The 25,417-nt window shown below is 40.3% G+C and overlaps 1 protein-coding gene and 1 pseudogene across 2 annotated transcripts in view; both read right to left on the bottom strand.

Moving 5' to 3' along the window:
- Positions 1-6,651: 6,651 nt before the first annotated feature.
- LOC111347109 (uncharacterized) lies at positions 6,652-7,170 on the bottom strand. Its single transcript, XM_022954368.1, has one exon. The coding sequence runs from the start codon at positions 7,168-7,170 to the stop codon at positions 6,652-6,654; it is 519 nt and encodes a 172-aa protein (XP_022810103.1).
- Positions 7,171-12,394: 5,224 nt separating this feature from the next.
- The window catches only part of LOC148742991 (DNA-directed primase/polymerase protein-like), a 14,857-nt pseudogene continuing 1,834 nt past the window's right edge, over positions 12,395-25,417 (bottom strand). Inside the window, exons 3-18 of the transcript XR_016002107.1 lie at positions 24,056-24,134; positions 22,678-22,769; positions 22,061-22,107; positions 21,237-21,328; positions 19,748-19,821; positions 19,019-19,092; positions 18,508-18,711; positions 17,688-17,759; positions 17,475-17,569; positions 17,292-17,374; positions 17,066-17,160; positions 16,437-16,559; positions 15,595-15,673; positions 14,950-15,032; positions 13,531-13,574; positions 12,395-13,396 (exon numbers count right to left, since the gene is read on the bottom strand). The product of XR_016002107.1 is annotated as a DNA-directed primase/polymerase protein-like (transcript). The remainder of the gene's footprint in view (positions 13,397-13,530; positions 13,575-14,949; positions 15,033-15,594; positions 15,674-16,436; positions 16,560-17,065; positions 17,161-17,291; positions 17,375-17,474; positions 17,570-17,687; positions 17,760-18,507; positions 18,712-19,018; positions 19,093-19,747; positions 19,822-21,236; positions 21,329-22,060; positions 22,108-22,677; positions 22,770-24,055; positions 24,135-25,417) is intronic.

The following is a 25,417-nucleotide window of genomic DNA, read 5'->3' as shown; positions in this document are numbered from 1 at the left end:
CTTGCCGTCGAACCTGATAAACTAGTGAAAGTAAAGCTTGTGAAGTGATTATTTCTCCTGAGTGGCCTTCTAAGATTCTTAAGGGCGAAACTACCTACATTTTTGACATGATGGTTAACATAGTTCCATAGCACCGAACCTCTATATGCTAAAGAGTCCTTTAACAATCTAGTGTTGAATCTAGGTGTGGTTATTGCTTCTTGGTCTCTTAGTGAATAGCTACATTCCCGCCTTATGAATATGCTATTAATTAGAGACTGAGGTAGGGAGACTTTACTTGCTCTATAAAAAAGGTTAACTATTTGAAATTTGTATTCTAAATTGATCGTATCCCATCCTGAAACGTTGAGAGCTACATTAGATTCTGTATCTTTGGATAAGTTGTAGACAATTTTTGCTGCTCTACAGTGAGGTTTCTCAATTGAGTTAAGAAGATTCGAATTTGTACACGAACCCCATAATGTAATGCCATACTTCACAGAAGGTAATGTGATAAGTCCATTTTCGGGTCCGCAGGCACTTAATTTCTAACGTACTGATCGAAAACAACAAGCGGCCATGTTGTTTTTATTACACACACACCACAACAACAACCACCCCGAGGGGGGTGGTAACGAAAGTAACACATTTCGTTCTAACAGGGAGGTACACGGTTTCGGCTTTCGCTACAATGCTCCCCCTCCTAAGAGACACTGTCCTCAGTGTCACGGTGCTAACCACTCCAACAGGAACGAATAAAGTTAACAATTTAACAACAGCTCTGAACGTCTTGTAAAGTTCTCCTAAAACAGCAAGCACTGATCAGTAAACAACAGAAACTAATGTAACTCAAAGTTCCTCCTGTCTATCACGCTTAAGAAACTCTTCAAAAGTCTATTTGAGTGTTCAATGTCCAAGGTAATGAAGGAGTTAGACCCAATCACCGTAACGATTTGGTTCTCTCCGCTCCCTTCCATAACGTGTCCGTACATTATGTGGTAGGCTTCCTCGGGAAGGGGTCCCACTGTCCTTCTCCAACACGCCTTGTTGGTCTACAACTGGAACCACTGGCAGGGCATCAGCAGGTATCTCTGCATCTGTATCCCTTCCCGTGTCTGCTTCGTCGTCACTGTTCTCCGCATCAGATTCAGGCTTCTCAGACATTGTTGTTGAATCAGGTTGGATGCTACCATGAACAGAATTCTGAGACTCCACGGCAATGCTGCCATCCAGAACACCTTCCCTCAGCACAGTTGGAACAGAGCCACCCGGGATAACAGGCTCAGTTTCTCCAACACTCGCAACTTGGGATACAGGCGTAACAGTCTCTCCTTCCTCCGAAATCCAGCTCCTCAATGCTGGTCCGAGATATGGCTTGAGTCGGTCTGCGTGAATAACTTTAGCTTTTGCCCTTCGACTTTTTTGAATACGATAGGTTACATCTGACAACACAGACACCACCAAATAAGGCCCTTCCCACGGACAATCCAACTTGGGGTTCCTGCCTTTCTTTCGGCGTACGTTGTGCAGCCAGACGCTGTCTCCCACCCGGAAAGGCTTACTGGACACTCGTTTGTCATAGTTTCTCTTCTGCCGTTCTGCTACTTTTCCGAGATGTCGTCGTGCTACCTCGTGGGCGCCAGACAGTCTCTGTTGAAGAGCCAATGCATACTCAGTTGACAGAGGCTGCGTATCTGGAGTTGACTCAGTGACTACGTCAAGTGGGACTTCAATTTCACGTCCAAGCATTAGCATGTTTGGGGTTTCCCCCGTAGACTCATGCACAGAGCTTCTGTAGGCCATCATGCAAGGTTGAAGTTGTAAGTCCCAGTCCTCTTGACTTTCTTTAAGTTTTCCTCGCAGCATTTCAACCAATGTTCGATTGTACCGTTCCACCTGTCCGTCTGACTGTGGATGCAATGGGGTGGTTCTAGTTTTCTCGATATCCAAGAGCTTACACACTTCAGCCATGACTTTGGACTCAAAGTTTGTTCCCTGATCACTATGTAACTCTCGAGGGACTCCAAAACGACACACGAACTCACCCACCAACTTTTCAGCTACTGTAACAGCTTCTTGATTCGGGATAGGATAGCTTTCAGTCCACTTTGTAAAGTAGTCGGTTACAACAAGAACAAATTTATTACCACGAGGTGTCTGAGGTAGTGGTCCAAGTATGTCCATCGCAAGACGTTCCATCGGAGCACCAACCACGTATTGCTTCAGAGGCGAACGTCGCTTCCGTCCCCAGCTCTTCTTGGCACCACACTCATGACAAACTTTGATCCATCTCTTGACTTGTGAAGTTAGGCCTGGCCAGTAGTACCGAGCTCTAAGCGCTCCCAGTGTCTTGTTGACACCCCGGTGACTTGCAGTTGTATGGTTGTGATGAGCTCTGAGCGCCGTTTCTTGCAGGTTGCTTGGAAGTACAATCTGGTACTGTATTCTAGTACCACTTCCCTCTTCCCACCTCCGGCATAGTACTTGATCTCGGATTTCCAGTTGGTCCCACTGGGCCCAAAGTGCCTTCACTGTGCGGTCATATGGAGAGACATCTTCCCACTTCGGTCGGACTGCACTTACACCTTTGCACTGTAATATCACCTTTAGGCTAGGATCTGCTGCTTGTTGCTCATGAAGGTACTCTCGAGTCCACGTTGGTTCCAGTTTGATCGTTTTGCACCAAGTTTCAGGCTGATCATTGGTAAAGCAACGTTCAGTAGTAGCTGACGACAATTCTGCTCCACCTCGCTTATCGTGAAGAATTTCCGTTTGCTCCTTTACAAACTCGTCACTCCTACCCTGGGAAACATCAGTCTGAACGGCAACACTAACCACTTGCTCAACCTTCTTCCACTCCTTACACCATTTGCAACCATCGTTACAAGGTCTTCGTGACATGGCGTCAGCATTTTGATGTCGTTGGCCTTCTCGATACTCAATCTCATATGTAAACACACTGAGGAACTCTATCCATCTTGCCAACTGTCCCTCTGGTTCCTTGACTTTAAGCACTGAGCGAAGGGGGGCGTGGTCAGTCCTTATGCGAAACTTCGGCCCCTGCAAATAGTGACGAAACTGCTTCACAAACTCCACAACAGCAAGCAGCTCTTTCCGCGTAACGCAGTAGTTTCTCTCGGCCTTGGTCAACGTTCTGCTCGCATAAGCAATTGGATGCTCCACCCCATTCTTTAACTGACTCAAGACGGCTCCAATACCATGGTTGCTGGCATCAGTGTCAAGTGTGAACTCCGCAGTGAAATCTGGGTATGACAAGACAGGAGCTGTGGCCAACAAGGTCTTCAAGGTATCAAACGACACCTGGCACTCGGATGTCCAAGTAAAGTCAACATTTACTTCAGTCAGTTTGTGAAGAGGCCTGGCTACCAGGGCAAAATTTGGAACAAAACGTCGATAGTAACTGGCAAGTCCTAGAAAGCTCTTTACTTCAGTTGCATTCTCAGGTACTGGCCACTCATGAACTCGTTTAACCTTCGCAGGGTCAGTCTCGATGCCCTTCTCAGATACAATATGGCCAAGATATGCGACGCGTTTCTGGAACAGCAGACATTTGCTTGGTTTCAACTTAAGTCCAGCTGATGCAAAGCGAACGAACACTTCCTCTAAACGCTCCAGTTCCTCTTGAAAAGTTCTCCCATACACAATTGTATCATCAAGGTAGATAAGGCAGGTCTCAAACCTTAGCCCTGCTAAGATCAGTTCCATTAATCTTTCAAAGGTACTTGGTGATGAAGTGAGACCGAAAGGCATAACATTCCACTCGTAGAGACCAGAAATGGTTACGAAGGCTGCTTTACCACTGCTAGCTGGGTCCATAGGGACTTGCCAATACCCCGATGCCAGATCCAAGGTGGAGAACCATTTTGCACCGGAAAGAGAACACAGAGAGTCATCAATCCTTGGCAACGGGTAAGCATCTTTGACTGTTACTGCGTTGACCTGTCTGTAATCTACACAGAACCTTTGCGAGCCATCCTTCTTGGTAACTAACACCACAGGAGATGACCACGGACTGTTGGATTTCTTCACAATTCCACGTTGTAACAAGTCCTCCACCTGCCTCTCAATTTCCGCATGTTTCGATGGTGATGTGCGGCGAGGATGCTGTTTGATTGGTCTTGCATCGCCTGTGTTGATATTGTGTGTCACTAGGTTGGTTCTGCCAAGCTCTTGTTCTGATAAGGAGAATACGTCTTTATGCCGGTGTTAGAGTCCAGCAACTGCCTGGCTTTCTTCTTCGGTCAACTGTTCTGAACTGCGCCGCCAAAGTTCTCTGAGTGGATCTGGTAACAAGTCTCCACTTTCCTCCGCCCTCCTCTGGCTTTGGTCAATTCCACTTGTGGAGCCCTGAGAGTTAATTTCAGGAAACTCCAGCTCTGCCACGTTGGAAACTGGTTTGGCCACAGCTACCACAGTCTGAGCACCGATGGTTTGCGTTTTGTCAGCAGAGTTAAGAATTCGCACTGGTACAAGGCCGTTATCTCCTGCAGAAACCAGAGTCCTTCCAATATACAGGCCTTTGTCTTGTAGACGGTTGCCACAGGGCTCTAGGATTCGCAATCCTTGATTAGCATTTTCAGCTTTGGACTGTCGGTGGATAAGATGAACTGGAATTACTGCTTCACAATGTGGTTCTATCACTACAACACGGCGAGTTACACATCTGAGACTGAGTTGCTGGAAACTCTCACTACAACAGTCAATTTCCTCTCCATTGATAAGAAGTTGTTGCTGAACTAGGTCAATCTTTGCATCTACATCAGACAAGAATTCCATGCCTAATATGGCAGAGTCCTCAATGTCGGCTACCAGTACACGTAAGCTTACATCTTGAGTTCCTATCCTTATAGTAATCTCCCCTGTGCCATACGTATTGGTTCTGCCCCCGTCTGCCACAAACACTTGTGAGCCATCTTCACGTAAGGGGAATTTAGCATCCTCAGGTAACCTCTTGTAGCACTCATAGGATAAAACATTTCTCACGGCACCCGTATCTACCAGCCAAACAGCTTTACACTGTCCTATGAACCCAATGACATAAAGTCCACAGGGGCGAGATCTCCGATTAGGTACTACTGTCACATTCCCACCCTCTTTAAGATTGTTAACTGCAGTGTTAGAACTTTGAGGCCCATGACTGTCCAGGTATCCTACTGGGCCCTCGAGGATACCCTGTTCCCGTTTCCCGAGTAATGGTCAGTTGCCGGTCGTCCCCTTCGTTTAGGGCATTCTTTTCTCATGTGTCCCCTCTTTCCACAATGCCAGCAATCCCATCCCCTGGTTTGGTTTCCCTGTGGCTGTAGTTGGTTTGCAAGAAATTCATTCAATTGCGTGATGATGCTTTGCTGAGCTTCTAATTGCTGTTGTTGCTGGTCTATCTGAAGCCTAAGCCCATCCACCTTTGTTTGCAATTGTGTTCGTTCTGTTTCCATGGCTCTGACTTTACTACCCGCCCGTCTGAAAGAATTATTGTTGTCTAGAAGTCGGAGGGATTCCAACTCTCTAGCTAGGGAAAGGGCTTGGTCGAGAGTTCCCGGTTTTTCCCGTCTAATATACAGCCTATCATCCTTATCACTCAAAGCATCAATAAAATGTTGGACAGAAAAACGTTCCTGTACGGAAGTACCCAAATCCTGGTATGCTAGATCTACCATTGAACGAATATCTGTAGCTAACTCTTGTAAACTCTCACCTTCGAATTGTCGACGATTTAACAGCCTGGCCTGATGTAACTCGGCTTGTTTCTCCACGCCAAATCGTAGCTGCAATCTCTCCACAATTTTGTCGTATTGTTGACAATCTGAATCCGTGAGTCCACTTAATAATTTCCTACTGTCACCACGAAGACTGGCGGCCAGAAACATCGCCTTTTCTTCCTCGGTCCATCCATTGACGATCGAGCAGCGCTCAAAATGCATCAGATATTCTTTCAGGGGTTGTTTTCCATCGAAATCTTCCGGTAGTTTAACAGGTTTCCTTGTTTGACGGACCACCGTCAACCCTTGTGACTTTGCGAGGGTTAACAAGTCATCATCGTTACGCCGGAATGGATTTGCAATCGAAGCACGTGACGTTTCGGTCGCTGGAAGTAGTGTGCTATCTCCGACCTCTGATGACTTTGCGAGGGTTAACAAGTCATCGTCGTTACGCCGGAATGGATTTGCAATCGAAGCACGTGATGTTTCGGTCGCTGGAAGTAGTGTGCTATCTCCGACCTCTGATGACTTTGCGAGGGTTAACAAGTCAGCATCGTTACGTCGGAATGGATTTGCAGTCGACGCACGTGGTGTTTCGGTCGCTGGAAGTGTGCTATCCCCGACCTCTGGAGACTTTGAAGTCCAAGCACGTGGTGTTTCGGTCGCTGGAAGTGTGCTATCCCCGACCTCCGATCGTACATAAAACGGTCTAAGCGCCTCCAAATCCGTTTTGAAAGGACTCTCTGACCTGTTAGGAGTGGACCACCGCTGCCGCCAATGTGATAAGTCCATTTTCGGGTCCGCAGGCACTTAATTTCTAACGTACTGATCGAAAACAACAAGCGGCCATGTTGTTTTTATTGCAAACACACCACAACAACAACCACCCCGAGGGGGTTGGTAACGAAAGTAACACATTTCGTTCTAACAGGGAGGTACACGGTTTCGGCTTTCGCTACAGTAATATTACACTAAAATAAAAGTTTAAAAGGACACTTTTGGGCAAGAACCTTGAGCGCTTCAATAAGTCTATTTTGTTCGCAAAGTTTTTCTTTAGTTCTAGCATATGCGGTATCCAGGTAAGCTTGTCATCTACAATCATTCCAAGAAGACTCGATTTTTTGACATAGCCTAAAACAGATGTACCCAAAAATATTGGAGGTAGCGGTCTTATAATGGTTGGTGTACTAATTAACATGACTTCGCTCTTAAACGGGCGAGGTGTTAAGCGATTCTCTAGGCACCCCCTGTAGACCTCTTGCAGAGCACAGTACAAGGTAGCAACCGCTGTGTCTGCAGACTCTCCGATGCTGAAAATTGACGCATCGTCCGCGTACATGAACAGGGATCCTGTGGTAATGGCGGCGGGCAGACCATTAGAGAACAAAATAGGGCTTAAAACAGATCCCTGTGGTATACCATTTGTTACTGGTAACATGTCCGATTTGACTCCATTAATCACAGTGAACTGCATTCTTCCCCTCAAGTAGTCCCTAATCCAATATAGCAACACTCCCGTGATACCGAAATTAGATTTCAGCTTCTTCAGCAAGATTTCGTGTGACACGCTGTCGAACGCTTTTCTGAAGTCCACAAAGGCTACGGCGACAACATTACCAGAGTCTAACGCTCTCCTCCATATTTCTGTCAGATGTACTAGGAAGAGCTCAGTCAAGTAGCCGCGTCAGTAGGCCCATTGCTTCTCTGTGATTAAATGATTGTCGACAGAAACGTGCTGCACCAGTCTATCTTTTATTTCTGCTTCCAGGATCTTGCTTGGTACGCTTAAAAGGGAGACAGGTCGATAATTTCCGCAGTCTGTTTCATCATCCTTTTTGAAAAGCGGGGTTAATGGGGCAGTCTTCCATAAGGAAAAGACAATTATTTGTTCAATGCTGTAATTATAAAGGTTGACCAATGCTGGTAAAATAGCCTTTCCTGCCAATTTGAGAAGTTTAGGCTAGATGTCATCAGGTCCAACTGACTTATTCGTCTTAAGTTTATTTATCTTTTTTCAAAAGAATGGTTTGTAATCGAAATAGGGCTTTTAGGTGACAACATATAAGTTAGAATCAAATGTTATGCCAAGGTACTTAGTGGAGTCAACTTGTTTAACAAGTACATCATCAATTTTGATTCTTGATGACTGATTAGGTTTAAGTTTACTGAAATGAAAAAGAATAAAGTTAGTTTTAGAAATACCAAGTGTTAATTGATTACATTTCATCCATTCAGCAACAGATTGAAGTTCATGATTTAGGGTTGTTTCAAGGTGACGAAGGTTTCTGCTAGAAAATAAATGTTAGTATCATCAGCAAATAGATGAAATGTTAGTAAGCTAGAAGTATTGGGAAAATCATTTACATATAATAAGAATAAAAGGGGTCCTAAAATAGATCCTTGTGGGACACCACAAGTCACATGTAATGAATGTGAGTTGTGACCATTAACATTTACAAATTGTTCTCTTTGGAATAAGTAAGATTTAAACCAATAAAACAGAACACCTCTCATTCCATAGTGGTTAAGTTTAGTTAATAGGATTGTATGATTAACAGTATCAAATACTTTTTCAGGTCTATAAATATACCACAACCAAATACATTATTATCAATGGACTGCCAAATAGATTGAGTGATAGAAATAAGAGCATGGGTAGTCCAACATTTTTCTCTGAGACCAAACTGAAGTGGATAAAGTAGTTTTAATTTTTCCAAATAACTGTAGAGGCGATGGTACATAGCTTTTTCAAATAATTTGCTAAGGTTAGAAAGAACAGAAATTGGTCTATAATTGTCTATGTCAAATCTTGAGCCCTTCTTAAAAACAGGAGTAATCCTTGCTAATTTTAATATCTCAGGAAAATTACCACTAACAAAGGAATCATTGACTAAAAATGCAAGAGGCTTGGATATATAGTCCCTAATAGTTTTCAATATTGTAACAGGTACACTGTAGGTACACTGTATGGAACCAGCCCCCAGTGTTCAACACCAATAAGCCTTAGACTAAACAATAAAGACTCATTCTTTGTGTCATCGCTAGCAGTGATTCTAATAATTCCAGCCAAAAATGAACGGCCAAGAGGATTAATTGAAATCTCTCCTAGATATTTGAAGTTATCTACATGTAGGATTTGAGTACTCTCTTGGTTTCCAGTTACATATTAGTTACAAATGCATGAAAAGTTTAATTTTTGCTCATTGCCCGGCTGCGGTTAAGTCATTAAAAATGAATGATGGACAGCAGAGTTTTCCCCTTCGGTGTTTACTGTTATTACTCTGATATATTATCATAATCCCCATGGATGGGTTATACCTTAGTGGTCACAAGATAGATTGAGTTGCAGTCTGCTAACAACCCAGGGGGCAAGCCTGATCAAGCTTGATAGTTAGGTCTTGAGCAGAGACACCAAAAGGGAACTTTTCAGAGAGAAAAAGACAACGAGGATGGACGACAGTTTAAAAGTTGGGCTTTCCAAGGGAACTCAAACAAATTCAATAAATACACTCTGAACTTTCTTTCATTGTGTATTTGACAGCGATCTGCTTCACTGCATACCTTATTCATAAATGGCAGATGTTTGATTTTTCTTTTGTTATTGTGCAAATTAGCCTTCCAAGCCTCACATTATAGCAAGAATTCTTGTCATTTTAGGATATGCAAACCAGGCTTGGTAGGGTAACTTGCGCAACAACAAAAGACAAATAAAACAGCCGCCATTTGTGAATAGGGTCGAGAGCTTGATTCTCCAGCCGCCATTTCGTGAGATTATATGTCAGTTAGGATCATTTTGGCGCCAAATGACGCCAAGGCATGTTGGGTATTCTCGACTCGGGGAAAAAAAATAATCTCGAATCCAAGAAAAAATTCTCGAGTCAGGAAAAATTCTCGAGTCGAAGAAAAAAGTCCTCGTCTCGAAGAGAAAATTCTCGACTCGAAGAGAAAATTCTCCACTCGGAAAAAAAATTCTCGACTCGAGGAAAAATTCTCGACTCGGAGAAGAGTTTCGCGACCACTTTTGTCTATTATGGCTTTTCATACTTACCTCTAAAATGTGCTTGGAATTTCGGATTTGACCACGGGATGCCTAATTAAATTATGTCGTGACGTAAATGACGATGTTGCGATTTTCACAAAGTTCAGCTTGGTTTTTTCGCGCGGAAATGAAAAGCTCCAAATTAATTTTTATATCCTCGAAAAAAACACCATTTCCACTTATCATGAGCTTAACCTGAACCGAATCTGAGTTATACCGCATGGGGAAAATGATAATTGAAAATTTGCTACGAAACGCGATATTTGGATTTAGAAATATTGGTGATTTTTAAAAGCGTTCCGTGAGCTCAAAATTGAATGAAAAGGTCCCGTTTTAGACTTAAGCCATGCCTCAATCCCTCCAATACAAATTTGTCGAATTGATACGAGCTTGCTTTCTTTTGCGCTTTTCATCAGCAATGTTCAATTGCTTCTACTGGAGGCACTGATTTCCGCCATTCTACGGTCACCGACGCTCGTTTCAGTTTTCGTGAATTTTCTAGGATAAAGAAGCAAGTCTGGGGAAAAAAACCTTACCCCGTTTCGAAGTCGACTATAAGGTATCCCTGGGCAAAATACGAAGGTTTTCAATTTTTCGATAATGTGCCACAGTTTTCGATTTTCACTCCGTCAATCCAAACATTCGCTCTTAAGTCTAAATTAACTATTTCCAATCCTTGGAAAAGGTTCAAATATCGCATTCCATCATGATACTTTCTTAGATAAATACAACAGTGCTTACAGAAAACAATAATGAAAGCCCACAAGGTTCTGCTAAACACCATCTTCCTGTTTTCAGCTGATGGGCTGAGGGGAAGTTGGAATATTAATTAGGATTTAAAGAACATATTCAAGTAAAGTAAAAAGATGGGACAAAGCATATTTCCCCAGGTTAAGCGCACTGTATGTTTGCGGAACATCATTATACACTGTATATCTCAGATGCTGAGGCTGTTTTAATTTCCTCACATCGAAGTTAAAAACCGTAAGATGCCGTTGTAACATAATTATCGTGTAGAATACTATCATTTTTTTTAAGACACAGCTTCAACAGGAACTTTTCTGAACCGTATCTTGACACATGTGACAACTGAATATAAGAACAATTTAAATTATCACAATACTATGAAATAGCCCTTAAGCCAGAAATGAAGGGCTGTAAAGAAATTCTTGTAAACAGTAATTTCTTCCCCACCTTGCCATTACATTTTCTCCAGTGATGTAATTTTTAAGGGCTTTTGTTTTCTTCTTCGTATTTCTGTTATTGCGTGAGCGCCAGAAAGAACGTGTCGCGGTAAACAATTCTCTGTATAAAAAATGTGAACATATTGTTATTGTTAGTTTTTGTCCCTGCGAAAAAAGTCGAAATAGCCATTAAAAAGTAGTATGGGAAACATCGTTAATCAGTTTTAAAATTTCTCGTTTTCCTTTTTTGAGGATTAGGCGAAGATTTTGATTACAGGCCTAAGTATCTCTCAGCCCTTCAATTGAAAAAAAATGGAGAGGTAGTAGTAAATAACTGCCATGTTTGAATTCCATGGATGCAAAAAATAAGTTTTTTACCCGTGGAACTGAAATGATCCATCCTTCACTCGGTTCATGTTGTGTCATAATTCACTGTCATTTAATCTTATCTATCTTTGTACAACGTTTTAAATATCAAACAAAATAAATACCTCAAATATATTTTCGCTGCTCCCTCACTTCGATTCCGATAGAGTGCCTTAAAACAGCAATGAAGTCATATACAGAAAGCAGGCTGTATGCAGCTTTCCAGATCATTATCTTCTAATGAACATTCTCATGAATGACTTTTCCATTCATTTCAAGTCACTATGGACGACATCCTCAAACACCTGTGCTATAACGTCAGCAATTGTGCCTTCAGCTAGTTCTGCATTTTTATAAAACAAAAGCCAGTTTTACATTGCACCGGCGAGTCACCAGCTCCTTAGAGTTTGACAAAGAAAAAAGACCTCAACGACATTTTAACCAAAAAAGGCTTCTCAAGGCTTTTACAGTAATTTAGAAAACTACATCAATAGTGACCATACAGTAAAACCAACAAACTTAGAAAATTGGATTGATCATTTTGAGGTATGTTGTTGCCATGGATATAGATTTTGTCTGTTCTTCTAGATTATGCTCAACAAGTGAGCCGAGTTTATGAACTAGACCCAGTTTTCTTGCCTTACGTCCAAACATAATGAATACAGGCAAATAAAAGCTTTGTTAGATCACTCAGTTAGGTTGTCAGTCAGTGCTTTATTTTGATATCACGTATGATTTGAGACCAAATTGCAAATTGTAAAAGGCACGATCAGCGACGGCAACCCAATTCTCCCTCGTTTAATTACTCCTTTGCTACTATCGCACAGTTTAATATTCCGTTTGGTTTTACTAACTGAACACCTTGATTAGGCCATCTATTCTATGAGGTTTTATAACAAGTGAACACAGTACGCATCCTCTGATTAGTCAATTCAGATTCTGAGCGGACGCTCTACCATAGGGCCTGCATTTGATAGGTAACAACTAGTTATGTCATTAAAAGCAATAAAAAACGTTTTTTCCGGGCTCTATAACATGATAAAGTAATTGGGGATGTTGAAAAAAGACGAGGAAAGCTTATAAATCACGAGCCGACCGCGAGTGGTTTTCAAGCTTCTTTATTTAGGTTCTTTACTTATGTTTCTTATTTTGGTTCTTTACTTAGTTTCTCATAGCTTCTTTTAAAAGCTTCTCTATTTATAAGCTTTTTCTTTAAAACCAGCTTATCACATTTGAGAACTGAGATATCTCAGTGCTACATCGTTTATCACTCGGTTTTGGACTTAGAAAACACCTCTCCAAACTAACTTTAAAATCAGGGCTCTGCAGGACAACATCAAGTTCGGCTTAAAAATAACAAACACCATCTCAAAAGTTTTTCCTGAGAAAGAGAGTTATCAAAAAAAAAAAAAAAAAAAAAAAAAACTGGTGTGCTAAACTGATCGGATACATTTGAGTTAAGGCACAATTTCGGCCACCTCTGCAGCCATGGACAACTCTAAATCACCAAGAGACTCTTCATCTAACCACTTAGAAACTTCCTCATTTGATAAAAATGTTTCCCTTGCATCATACGCGCAATAATTCTCCGGTAATACCCTACCACACATCTATTTTCAATTCCTTCTTGCTTGTGTTTCATCCTGACAAATCGCACAATTTGGTGAGAGGCCCATTCCAGCCGTTTTATTTAATTTGGTTTTGTTGCTTCCCACGTCTCATAACTTCCATATTTGGTTTGTGTAATTCCCATTATCCTGACAAGATTGTCACGAATGCTTGTTGTGATCCCTAAGGCTTCTTGTATGCGAGACAGCACCCTCGCTATCCCAACTGTGGTGTGGAATCTGAAGCTCAAGCAGTAATGCATCGTCCAAGTCATTACCGAAGTCACAATCACCAACTTTAGGTTGCGTAACACAACCACTATTGTCAAATTGCATTACATCTTGTTTATTTCTTGGGACACAATCTTCGTTCCAGTTGTTCTCGTTTGTATTAAGCATCTCTTCCATTTCATCATTCCTGGAATCATTTAGCCTCTGCTCGCATTCAGATAACAACTTACAAAGCTCTTGGTCATCAAAATCATTAGTTGAAAACTCGTCAAACTGAAAAATGAAAATAAACGGTTTTGAAAGATTTTTAAATGAATTTACAAAAGAGCTATGAGATTAATTAGCGTAAACTACACTTAATGAATCGTATTGAAATTTTTTACACAGGAGAGTGATTATTCAATTACCTCACAACTTGACAACGGATTGATTTCCTGTGGTATAGGCTTTTCTGAATGTAACCAAACGATACAGGGTTTGCAAATTGCTTTTTTTGAAAATAAGACGGTAGGCTATGACTAGTTTATATGATAAAAAGTCTTTTATCCCCTCAATGCTTCCACAAATAACGCAACCGATAAAGCTTTCCCAATGTTTGAGTAATTAATGGATGAATGTGAAATTTAGTTAGGCACTTCTCGTCGTTAGGAATTGACCCCAGACTTTTTCCCGTTTATTTTTAAGGCCGGCACACACGAGGGGACTAGTCTCTGCGACTAGTCTCAGCGACCAGTTTCAAGCGACAAGTCCCTTCGTGTGAACTACACATTTCTGTGGTCGCACGAATTCAAACTGGTTTGAATTCGTGCGACCAGTCGCTGGGACCTGTCGCATGAAACAAATGTTTGTCCCTTCGTGTGAACTGTTTGTGCAACCAGTCCCTGCGACTAAACGGTAAATAAGCCAATCACGGGTCAGTATGATGTGTGACTTCCAGTATTTGTAAACATTGCAGTTTCTATGAATTTTCCCTGAATTATAGATTTCTACAACTGAAGAAAAAAAACTATTTCTAGTTTTGTAAACATATACAGATGTCTTGGAGCCGTTTTGATGGAAATTTTACCCTATTTGACTCTGTGTCTGTTAAAAATAAAAAAACAAAAACAAAAACAAAAACGGAACACGTAAAAGCATGAATAATCCGACTGAATAAGTGTAGTTCATTTGCGTTGATGTTTAATAGTGCTCCAGTGAAAAGTTACCAAATTTTTATTGTTTTCGTGTAACGCCCCAGACTAAGAAACATCTTTTGCCTCTTAATTTTCCTATGTTCTTGTGCAATTGAGTGCCGTCGTGTGAACGCCTTAAGGGACTAGTCCCTGCTACCGGTGCCCTCATGCAAACCCTTCAAAGACTTGTCGCCGGGACTAGTCGCACGGACTAGTCGCAGGGACTAGTCGCAGGGACTAGTCGCAGGGACTAGTCGCACGGACTAGTTGCACGGACTAGTCGCAAGGACTAGTCCCCTCGTGTGTGCCGACCTTTAAGGCTCCATCCTTATTTCCATACTTTTGCTAAGTCTGGAAAATTTTTCGCTAAAATCCACATCTTTCTTATAATTTTAAGAGTAAGCGTCTCTTGACTATCTTCGCCACCTTGTTGAAGGATTGTAAAAAGCTAGAATAATGCTGGTAAAGATCTGAATATAGATAGTTAGATAGATAGATAGATAGATAGATAGATAGATAGTTAGATAGATAGATAGATAGATAGATAGACAGATAGATAGATAGATAGATAGATCGTTCTTCCGCATTCTCGATTTTAAGTCTGCTCCCCGACAAATCCTACAAAATGATGTGTTTTCGGCAGCCAGAACATACCAGGGGAACGATAGTCAATCCCTCTACAGTCGGGGTCGTGGCATTTCTGGTAGTAAACACCAAGTCTCAAGTCTGTCACAATCCTAATATAAAAAAAAATTAACTGCGTGTTGGTGTATTTTCCATAATCATTGATTCACCTTTCCTATAATTCATGGATGATATTTTGTTTATTAACCTCATTTTCTCTCAAAGAAGTTTGGATAGCCTCCATCATTCACCACTTGGAATGAAATGTGGTTATAAGTTGACAACTGTAAATCATGTCAACAACATAAACGCCATGCAGTAGAATCGTCGTGATCCAAACCGGAAGTAAACACATTGTAAGGCAAAGAAATTACATGCACTTTATATGATAAGCTGAATAACACGTGCATTCTGATTGGTTCTTACTTATGATCTATTAGAGGACAGACGTATAGTTGACGTCACCATTTACATCATTTGCTCTCTAACAATAAAAAATAAATAGATTTCATGTTGCAGAAGGTCTGTACAGTTATAGATCACAGAAGACGTTTAAATGTGGAAAGACTATGTTCTTACCACATTTTGACGTTACCTGTGATCTATTACTAAACAGATGCACGGAAACAGAATCTGCCTGTTAATCATTACTGAAAGAGTGGCTTAATGGCTTACATTACGTTGTTACTCTTGTGCCCTCTTCCGATGTTTTCGCACCAACGGTTATTAATAACATCATAAGTGATTACCTTTCCTGTTGAATAAAAATAAATTTGTTTGTTTAGACCTTATCTCTAGAAATTCCCTCCCCACTCATCACAGCCCGATTCACCGAATTTGAAGGAACAGCTGATCTCCTGTTCCTTACATTCCTTGTCCAGAGGCACGCCTCAGACTGAACTGAATGTATGCACAACATAAATATTGATATAATGTTCCTATATGTTCTAATGCTTTAGAAATAAGTGATCCAGTAGCATCATTCCATATCAAGCTAAAAATAAACAGTACCAGTCAATACTTAAAGACAAAAAGAAAAAAAAATGAAAGAGAGGAACTGTCTCTGAGACCTAGAGGCTTTTCTGAAGGCTCGGTTTAGACAAAATGTAGTTTCGAGATTGTTGTTCAACCAATCGCGCATGTTTGCCTCTAATCGTCTTTGTAATAACCTACTTTTTTGCTTGGCTCACAAACAAGTGATCTGTGACTCGCTTGGAAGAGCATTCAATGGAAAAAGTAGAACTGATTGCGACTTCAATTCCAAAAGATGACTCTTTTATTGACAAACGTATAATCCATACTAACAAAGATTTAGTAATACATAGAAAGGTAAAAACGAGCGATATATCCCGACGTTTCGGCGACTTCATGACGCCATTATCAAGTACCCTTGATAATGGCGTGATGAAGTCGCCGAAACGTCGGGATATTATATCGTTCGTTTTTACCTGTAAACGTATAATCATTAATATATGTAAATATTTTTTATATGTAAAAGCTTCTGTCTAAGACGGTACCTTGTGGAAAATAAACCCATCTCCTGATTTGACCCTGTACTCCACCCTTGGTGAGAACACTTGAGATAAAGTTGTCAATTTCAGGATAAGGGGAGTGTTCATATCCATGCTGAGAAAGTGAACCTAGCAACAAGGAGAAGAATTTAAGTAAAGACAAACTTCCTTCTTGTGATCAACTTTCTTTAACATCACTGAAAAAAGAGACCACAGAAGAGGTATAGAATCTGCTCCAACTAACACATCGGTCAACAATGGGCTAGCAGACCGTCAACTTTCAGCTAACTGTCGTTTGATTGTCGGCTAACTGTCTGATCACTTTCGGCTAAATGTCCTTTGATCGTCACTTAACTGTAAGTCTAAAATGGGCTAAATGACCAGCAAGAAAGTCCTTGTCAAACGCTTCAGTGCCAGGGTTTCTTTGCCTGCAGGAAAATAAGGACTTGGGCAACGCGAGATGGTGATTGGTCTGCAAGGGGGTTAAGCACCAATACTGAGAGCCAGAACCCTGGCAAACCTCTCCCTGACTTGTCTTAAATCTTCCCATGGCCAGAAAATTACCACAGGGCCGTATTTACTCAACGTTACGTCTTTACAAATATTCTTGATAGGCAATTAACAACAAAACATACTTGAATTGCGTGCATCCAATCGAGAAGATCTTTTGCAAGATTTCTCACAGCTGCCACATGTTAATACTTTGACATCTTTTCCTCCCACTTGGATACTGTTTGATAACGGAAAGGATTACAAAACAGAAAGAAGCGCTAATTATAGACTGAATAAATTTTTAAAAAGGTTACACCGGGTGAAGACTCAGATTTGTCATCACACTTATCAAACAAGTTGTGTGCTCACCTGACATTGGATACTAGTGAATCAAGAAATAGCAAGTACTCAGAATCTTTGGAGAAACTTCCTTTCACATTTTTGAAGCTAGGCTGTTACGTGACAAACAAGACACGAAAAATGTGGTCAAACTCTCTCCATCTGACATGTGTTAATAATAAAGGCACAACAGAGAATTCCTTCATTACATACCTTACAGGTGTTCTGTCTAGAGAGAACCAGATGAGAATCTTTTCCTATCTTTGTTGACTTGAAAATTCGAAAGTTTCTATTTCTTGTATAAACCCCTGAAAGTTAAAACTAGTGAAGTCAGCAAGTGACAATTTTCTCATCTGCACAAGATCAATGCAACATTTATATGACTCGTATTGGCTTCTGATTTTACTTTCTTATTATTAAACACACCTTGGTCACAGAAAATCCCCAATTCACCTTTTCCATCCTTCACAATAAGTTCTCTTAGTTCTTGCAGGTTAACTACAAAGGCAAATGAAAGTGCTACAATTACTTTGTGAATTTAGCTTCACAACAAAATTGATTTTTTTTTGTGCATGTGCTCCAGACGAGAACAGTGACTCTCTCCACCTCGGGGTAGAAGAGGTCATCAGGAAACTCAGCCAAGTGATGAAGGCTACCTGCCAACACATCAGTCAAATATCTATGCCAACATTGTAATGACCAGGTGACATACTTTAAGGCTGTCAGAGCCAAGTTATTTCACGGCACTAATTACAAAAAACCACACAAGCCAATAAGTCACTGTATTTTACAAAATTTAATGAATAATTTTTTTGTCCGGTAAACCTCAAAATAGGATAGTAAATGTAAAGGAAACCCTCACCTAACTAATCTTTGTGTTTGAAAAAGTCTCTTTTCCTTACTTTTGTTTCCTTTAAAAATTTCTGAAAATGCTTCAAATTCCATTAGCTTATTTTGGGAGACACTGGTTGTTTCTTATATTTTCCTTTGAAATTTGGGCAGAAAATTGGTGAACAAGCCACCAAAAATTAATCCCAATGCACACACTTGCCATTTGACAGCAGTGCTTTACCTTCCAAGGACTAGCTACAGAAACCTGGAAAAGCTCTGGTAATGAGGGGCCATAATGGTCACAATGCAAATTCTCTGTTTCAGTGTGATGAATTTAAACCATACTTTAAACCAAACATCAATAATATAATAAAACTGACTTTGCAAACACTACACAATCAGTCCAAAACTGCACCTGACGTAAAGGTTTCATGTTGTGTCTCTTCTTGTATTTTTGCATTAATTTCAGATGTGTGGACAGAGCCATTTCCAGTCAAGACCTCACTCTTTGGCCATGTTGGTTGATAAGAGTCAGAACCCACATCTTTGTTTGCAGAAAACTCAGAACCAACTCTGAGCTTCCTTTCCAGTAATGTGCAAATGTGTCGGACAAAGTTTCCTGAAAATTAGAGTTCTTGATCAAAATCAAAAATTGTCTCAATAGAGTAATACAGTATTATACACAACAACTTCATGTCTGGATTAAACATAGCTAAGGCCACAAAAATTAAGCAGAAGAATTAGGCAGTCAGAGCAAATCCATTTTGTGAAGGCTAATGAAGACCTTAAAATTGTTCCACTACAAAACAAGACAACAGCAAGCAATCCTCAATCCTTCAAATTATCTGCAGAATTGCAGACTCTGAGTTACTTTAAGTAGCATAACAGAGTAAATATTTTCTGTGCCACAAACAACCGCATTTTACCAGCATGAATGTTATCTTTAAATACAGCACCAGGTAAGTGGAAGATCAGATGTCTCGAAAACTTAGAGGAAGTACTGAAAACAAATCAACAACAATTTACTTGTTAATGACTCAGGGGATTACAGAGTAATTATATAGATCAACGGATCAAAATTATTATTTAGAAATGAAGTTCTCTTGCGATTTTGGCAATGTGAATAAATTATAGGTAAAGAGATACCATGTTAAGGTCAGGGTTTGGTTGGGTCATTGTGACCTAAATTTCCTCTGACAATGTTACTTTATCATCTTAGCTGAACAACAGCAGTGGCCAAAGTCAAAGAGGAAAATGAGAGAAGCCATTTAAACAACAAAAGGAGGCCAAAACCTTAAAACAAAGAGGAAAAAACTGTTGATACATGAACAACATGGTTGTACTTCAGCATGACGCACTGAATGAAAGAGGAGCATCTTTCTTTGAAACATCTGAAAAGACCAAACCAGGCTTTGGAATAAAGTATCTCTATATTTTTAAAGTGATAATTATCATTAAAATTGTTGGAATCCCAAGTATGTTAGACCTCAGGACTACTTTCACTTGAACTGAAGAGAGCAACTAAGCTGATCAATTACCATTTTTTAATCACCAGTATATCAGAGAAAATAGTAATAGCACTTTACAAGGAAAATATTAATCTTACCTGAATCATGCATTTGCATGGAAAGAACCATTCATTACTAGACACTAACCTTGAATCCAAATCTATTATATATTTCCTGTTACAATCAACACCATAAATGTTTTTCAGGTGGTGACAAAAATACTGAAGAAGAAAAAAGTATTCATATTCATTCCATACTATGTCCTCCTTTTAATGCTCCTCAGGAACGAAAGATCAGGCCAGGGTTTAATGCTCCTCAGGAATGACAGATCAGGCTAGGGTTTAATGTTCCTCAGGAATGACAGATCAGACTAGGGTTTAATGCTCCCCAGGACAGATAGTTCAGGCTAGGGTTTAATGCTCCCCAGGAATGACAGATCAGGCTAGGGTTTAATGCTCCACAGGAATGACAGATCAGGCTAGGGTTTAATGTTCCTCAGGAATGACAGATCAGACTAGGGTTTAATGCTCCCCAGGACAGATAGTTCAGGCTAGGGTTTAATGCTCCCCAGGAATGACAGATCAGGCTAGGGTTTAATACTCCACAGGAATGACAGATCAGGCTAGGGTTTAATGTTCCTCAGGAATGACAGATCAGACTAGGGTTGAATGCTCCCCAGGACAGATAGTTCAGGCTAGGGTTTAATGCTCCCCAGGAATGACAGATCAGGCTAGGGTTTAATGCTCCACAGGAATGACAGATCAGGCTAGGGTTTAATGCTCCCCAGGAATGACAGATCAAGCTAGGGTTTAATACTCCCCAGGAATGACAGATCAAGCTAGGGTTTAATGCTCCCCAGGAATGACAGATCAGGCTAGGGTTTAATACTCTACAGGAATGACAGATCAGGTTAGGGTTTAATGCTCCTCAGGAATGACAGACCAGGCTAGGGTTTAATGCTCCCCAGGAATGACAGATCAGGCTAGGGTTTAATACTCCACAGGAATGACAGATCAGGCTAGGGTTTAATGCTCCTCAGGAATGACAGATCAGGCTAGGGTTTAATGCTCCTCAGGAATGACAGATCAGGCTAGGGTTTAATGCTCCCCAGGAATGACAGATCAAGCTATGGTTTAATGCTCCCCAGGAATGACAGATCAGGCTAGGGTTTAATGTTCCTCAGGAATGACAGATCAGGCTAGGGTTTAAATGCTCCCCAGGAATGACAGATCAAGCTATGGTTTAATGCTCCCCAGGAATGACAGATCAGGCTTGGGGGTTTTCACTGAGCAAACAACTCATAGAATTCTCCAGTACAGCTTTTTACAATAGAGACAACAGTCCAGTATTTGTTCTATGTTATCTAATTTGCTCTATAACAGAAAAAAGCAAGCCAGCAGAAAAAATAGATATCAAGTTATTTACTGGCGTAGATCAGTCGATAGGAGAAAAACTGTACCATAAGTCTTGAGTATGAGCTGAGGCCTTTAGCCTTGGGTGGTGCTCTAGACCTCCAACACAGTTTTTCCCTTTATTATGCAGACCTCCTCCCACACACATTTACTCAGCAATGGAAAATATTCTCTCATTCGTCTGCACTTATTCTCTTGTCTTTAATGAACTGTCTTTTACTCACCTTGATGAAAATGTCTACCATACTGGCTCCATCCTTTTGTGGATTAAATTTGGTTTTGAATTCCAGGTCAAAATACAGTCGACAAGCAGCCCCTATGATTATTCAAAGATCAATGATATTGTGACAGAATCTTAAGTGTAAGACATCAAACCAACTCCACAATATAGTTGCTACCAGACTTCCTCAGTTTAAAGACAACAATCATTCACTCCATCAGGGCCGGGTTGTTCAAAACTGGGTTAAGATAACCCAGGGTTAGTGTGAATCAAATCAGATTTAAGATCTGAAAGCTTTTAAAAAAAACTTCAGTACAATTCTTTTTGTCTTCAATTTGATGACTGAACATCCTTCAAAGAATAGAGAAAATCATCTGTGGTGAGAAAGGCTTTTGAACAAAAGAACAAAGAATCTTGATTAAAATTTAACCCTGGGTTAGCGCTAATCAGCCTTTGAACAACTGGGCCCAGACCTCTATTCTATTATCAACAACTACAATGGCCACCTCCTTCATCTCAACACTATTTTACCAATCTAGTATAATTTGCCGTCTCAGTTTTCAACAGTTTCACTCCCAATTAACTCCTTAACTCCCAACTGAGTGACCATAACAGAATACTCTCTACAACATCAATTCAATATCAAGCAGACAACTGATGAGAATAGTCAATCCAACTACAAATTCTCCAAACTAACATCACAAGAATTGTAAAGAGTACAGTTAGGAGGCTTACCAATAAGATCTTGGGAGTGAAAGCACAAAGTCTTTGAATGACTATTTAAAAATATGTATTAAACAATTAAATCATACACAGATTTAAGAGTACCTTCTGGTATAACTTCATAATAATTTCTGCCCTCTGGTGAACATATCCTACCAAGTTCAAAAAAGAAATATCAGGAATGACAAGGAAAGAATAAGGTATTTGTTTGTCTGTTCATTTGTGTGTGTTTTTTTGCACTTGCATCAACTTTCTTCATTTCGAGCTATTTGGTCATTTTGAAGTTAGGATCTGTGTAAAGGTCAGTTGAACTCTTCTTTGGTCAGCTTCACCTACCCTTACCACCAAGCTTTTGCACTGCCAGAAGTTTTAAATATACCATGCCTTGTAGGGGAGAGATCCAGGGCAGGGATGCAGGAGATGTGCACCCCATCCCTCTGAGATGACCTGCAGTTTTCTTACACCTGTATAAGAAAACTCAGCAGTTTGTTTGTGTTGGAGAATAAACATGAGACAGGATTGAAAAATGTATGTCTGACACCTTGAGAATGGTAGTTTAGCATGGCTGTTTCAAGCAGTAGCCCTTCTTTTTGTCAGTGCAGACATCAGCTGGGTCATTCGTTACTGGTCCCAATGTGTCTTGGGAAAAACCCTGGATCCACCCATTTGTGCATTTTTTGAAGATTGCTAAGAACTGCAGTAAAATAAATGTGATACCTGACCTTGTGTATTTGTGCCAAAAATATGGCAAAGTTGCAACAATATAGCCACGTTTTCCATCACAGTCTTTCTCTTTGGCAAACACATGTACATCCTATCCAGTAACAAAAATTAAATTTCACTATAAAATGTGCTATTAGTTACAGTATTTCATTACTTCCTATCCTTGAACTAGTTTTGCTTTATGGTGAGAATGAACGCAAAAGTACAGTGACTGTAGAAAGAGAAAAACAAATCCAAAAAACTGCTATTCCTAATTAAAAGGTAAAAACCCAGTTACTTCACTTGCATTGCAAGACATTCTTCCCGTAACAAATAAAAATTTAGGTGAAGTAGCTCTGCTGAATAAATTATGGAATGGTTGAGGCACAGAAAGAAATTAATGTTCTAAGATGAGAGGTAAACTGTAAACCTTCACTAATGATTGTCTGCCTTGGTGTGTGTTAGGAACAGCTACGTCAAATTAATTTTGTCAAAGGAGAATTCTTATTCTAAAATCTTGAGAAGCTGATGTTTATTTAACCATTGAGATTCCATAAACTGCAGGTATGTTTTTCTTTGAGGATTAGAATTGCCTTTCTGAGTGATACTAGGCCTAGACCTGCCAATCACAGTGAATTAAATAGTTGAAGGAAGCTTTAAGAAAATGATAATTTTGAGGTGACAAAAAAATATATATATTATATTACAGTAAATGGTTTGAACCCGGGGGTAACATGTGAAGGTGTAGTCTGATCGTCCGGGTGAGTGTAGTCCTGAGAAGGACTGTTGTCGGTGGCAGTGACTGACGTTTCGACAACCTGTGCGGAAGTCATCATCAGAGTCAAGTGAATGATTGTTGTCAGTAGAATGTTCTTATTCCAGTTCGTGTGTCCCTGTTCCATTTGTTGTCGTGTGTCCCTGTTTCCATTTGTTGTAATAAGGCGATACTGAGTTGTTCAAGGCTCATGTGGACTATGTGTGTAAAAAGGTGGCATCAAGAGTTAGTATTCTGGGCCGTATTAGAAGTTTCGTCACAAAGGAGGCAGCAACACTTGTTCATAATGCTTTAATTCTTCCCTTATTTGATTACTGTGACATTGCCTGGAGTAACCTTCTACAGCAAGATATAGATCGACTACAGCACTTACATAATAACGAACACGAACTGGAATAAGAACATTCTACTGACAACAATCATTCACTTGACTCTGATGATGACTTCCGCACAGGTTGTCGAAACGTCAGTCACTGCCACCGACAACAGTCCTTCTCAGGACTACACTCACCCGGACGATCAGACTACACCTTCGTATCATATTACGTTTGCTAAAAAGTATGTCTCAACTCCCAGAAATGAGAAGAAATTAAAAGAAACTTTTAAACCTTTAGCTCACCTACCTCTTGACAAGTCTTGAGGTAATCAAAGGCCATCTGTTGTCGTGGGAATGTTTCAAAGATAGGTGGAGGGTCGTCTATCCTAAAAAACATCATCAATGTTAGGGACGTAACATCACAACTGAGTTGTAATTTTAATTACCAGCAAAGATAAGAGTAAAGCTGAACATGCAGCGTAGTGGAAGTGACAGAGAAAGTCTTTTTTAAAGCACCCATTACACCCACTAGAAACACATAAGACATGCAGTCTTTTCTAAACTACCCATTACACCCACTAGAAACACATTAGACATTCAGTCTTTTCTAAAGCACCCATTACACCCACTAGAAACACATTAAACATTCAGCAGCTATAAAACCTCAGAGGACTGACCTAACTTCAACAGCAACTAAGAGATTTAAAAGGTTCAGATCACAATGAGGAGGGGCATTGGGATTTCTGGTCTTGCAGTTTTGGCTATTTTTTAGACTGGTTTTCAGCTTTTAGCTGAACTTTCATAAACACTGAGAGTGAGAGTATAAATCTAAATTGCAACTTGTCAGTGGTAGTACTACACATAAAACCCAGTTGCCACAATATCAATTTGTACAACATGTTGCTTCCTTTTACAAGAGCAGGTTCAAGCAGTTGTCATTTCCAGGTGACAGGAACTGGGATGTTTTGAATCTGAGACATTTCGAATCATCTGAAAACTGTTAGAAAACTGTCAGAAAAATTGCACAAGATATGATAACGAGAGACTTGTCACCGCCGCAGTGCAATTGAGTCAGTCAATGTTTCCTTCCATGTCTTGATCAATAAAAAATCAAAACAAAGTTCCTAATGAAAGATTCAATGAAATCATGTCGTAATTCCACCTTTCAAACTACTCACTATCCACACGCAAAGCTAAATTTGTAGAAAATTATTGTGATAAAATCCCTGTTCCATTTGTTGTAATAAGGCGATACTGAGTTGTTCAAGGCTCACGTGGACTATGTGTGTAAAAAGGTGGCATCAAGAGTTAGTATTCTGGGCCGTATTAGAAGTTTCGTCGCAAAGGAGGCAGCAACACTTGTTCATAATGCTTTAATTCTTCCCTTATTTGATTACTGTGACATTGCCTGGAGTAACCTTCTACAGCAAGATATAGATCAACTACAGCGCTTACATAATAGATCTGCATGGATTATTACACATTGCTCTCGCTCATCTTAAGCAATAGAGCAGCTGCAATGGCCGAATCTTTCCAGTAGACGTTATTACCACAAGGCTAAACTCGTTTTTCTCTGTCTTCACTCATTAGTTCCTAGTTACTTTTCATCATATTTCACCAGATTTTTGAATATTCACAACTATTCCACAAGGCAAAGTATGAGGCTATA

This window comes from Stylophora pistillata, chromosome 1 (genome assembly GCF_964205215.1).
Source record: "Stylophora pistillata chromosome 1, jaStyPist1.2, whole genome shotgun sequence".
NCBI lineage: Eukaryota > Metazoa > Cnidaria > Anthozoa > Scleractinia > Pocilloporidae > Stylophora > Stylophora pistillata.
The sequence above is the reverse complement of the archived record's forward strand: the minus strand, read 5'-3'. Positions and strand labels throughout refer to the sequence as shown.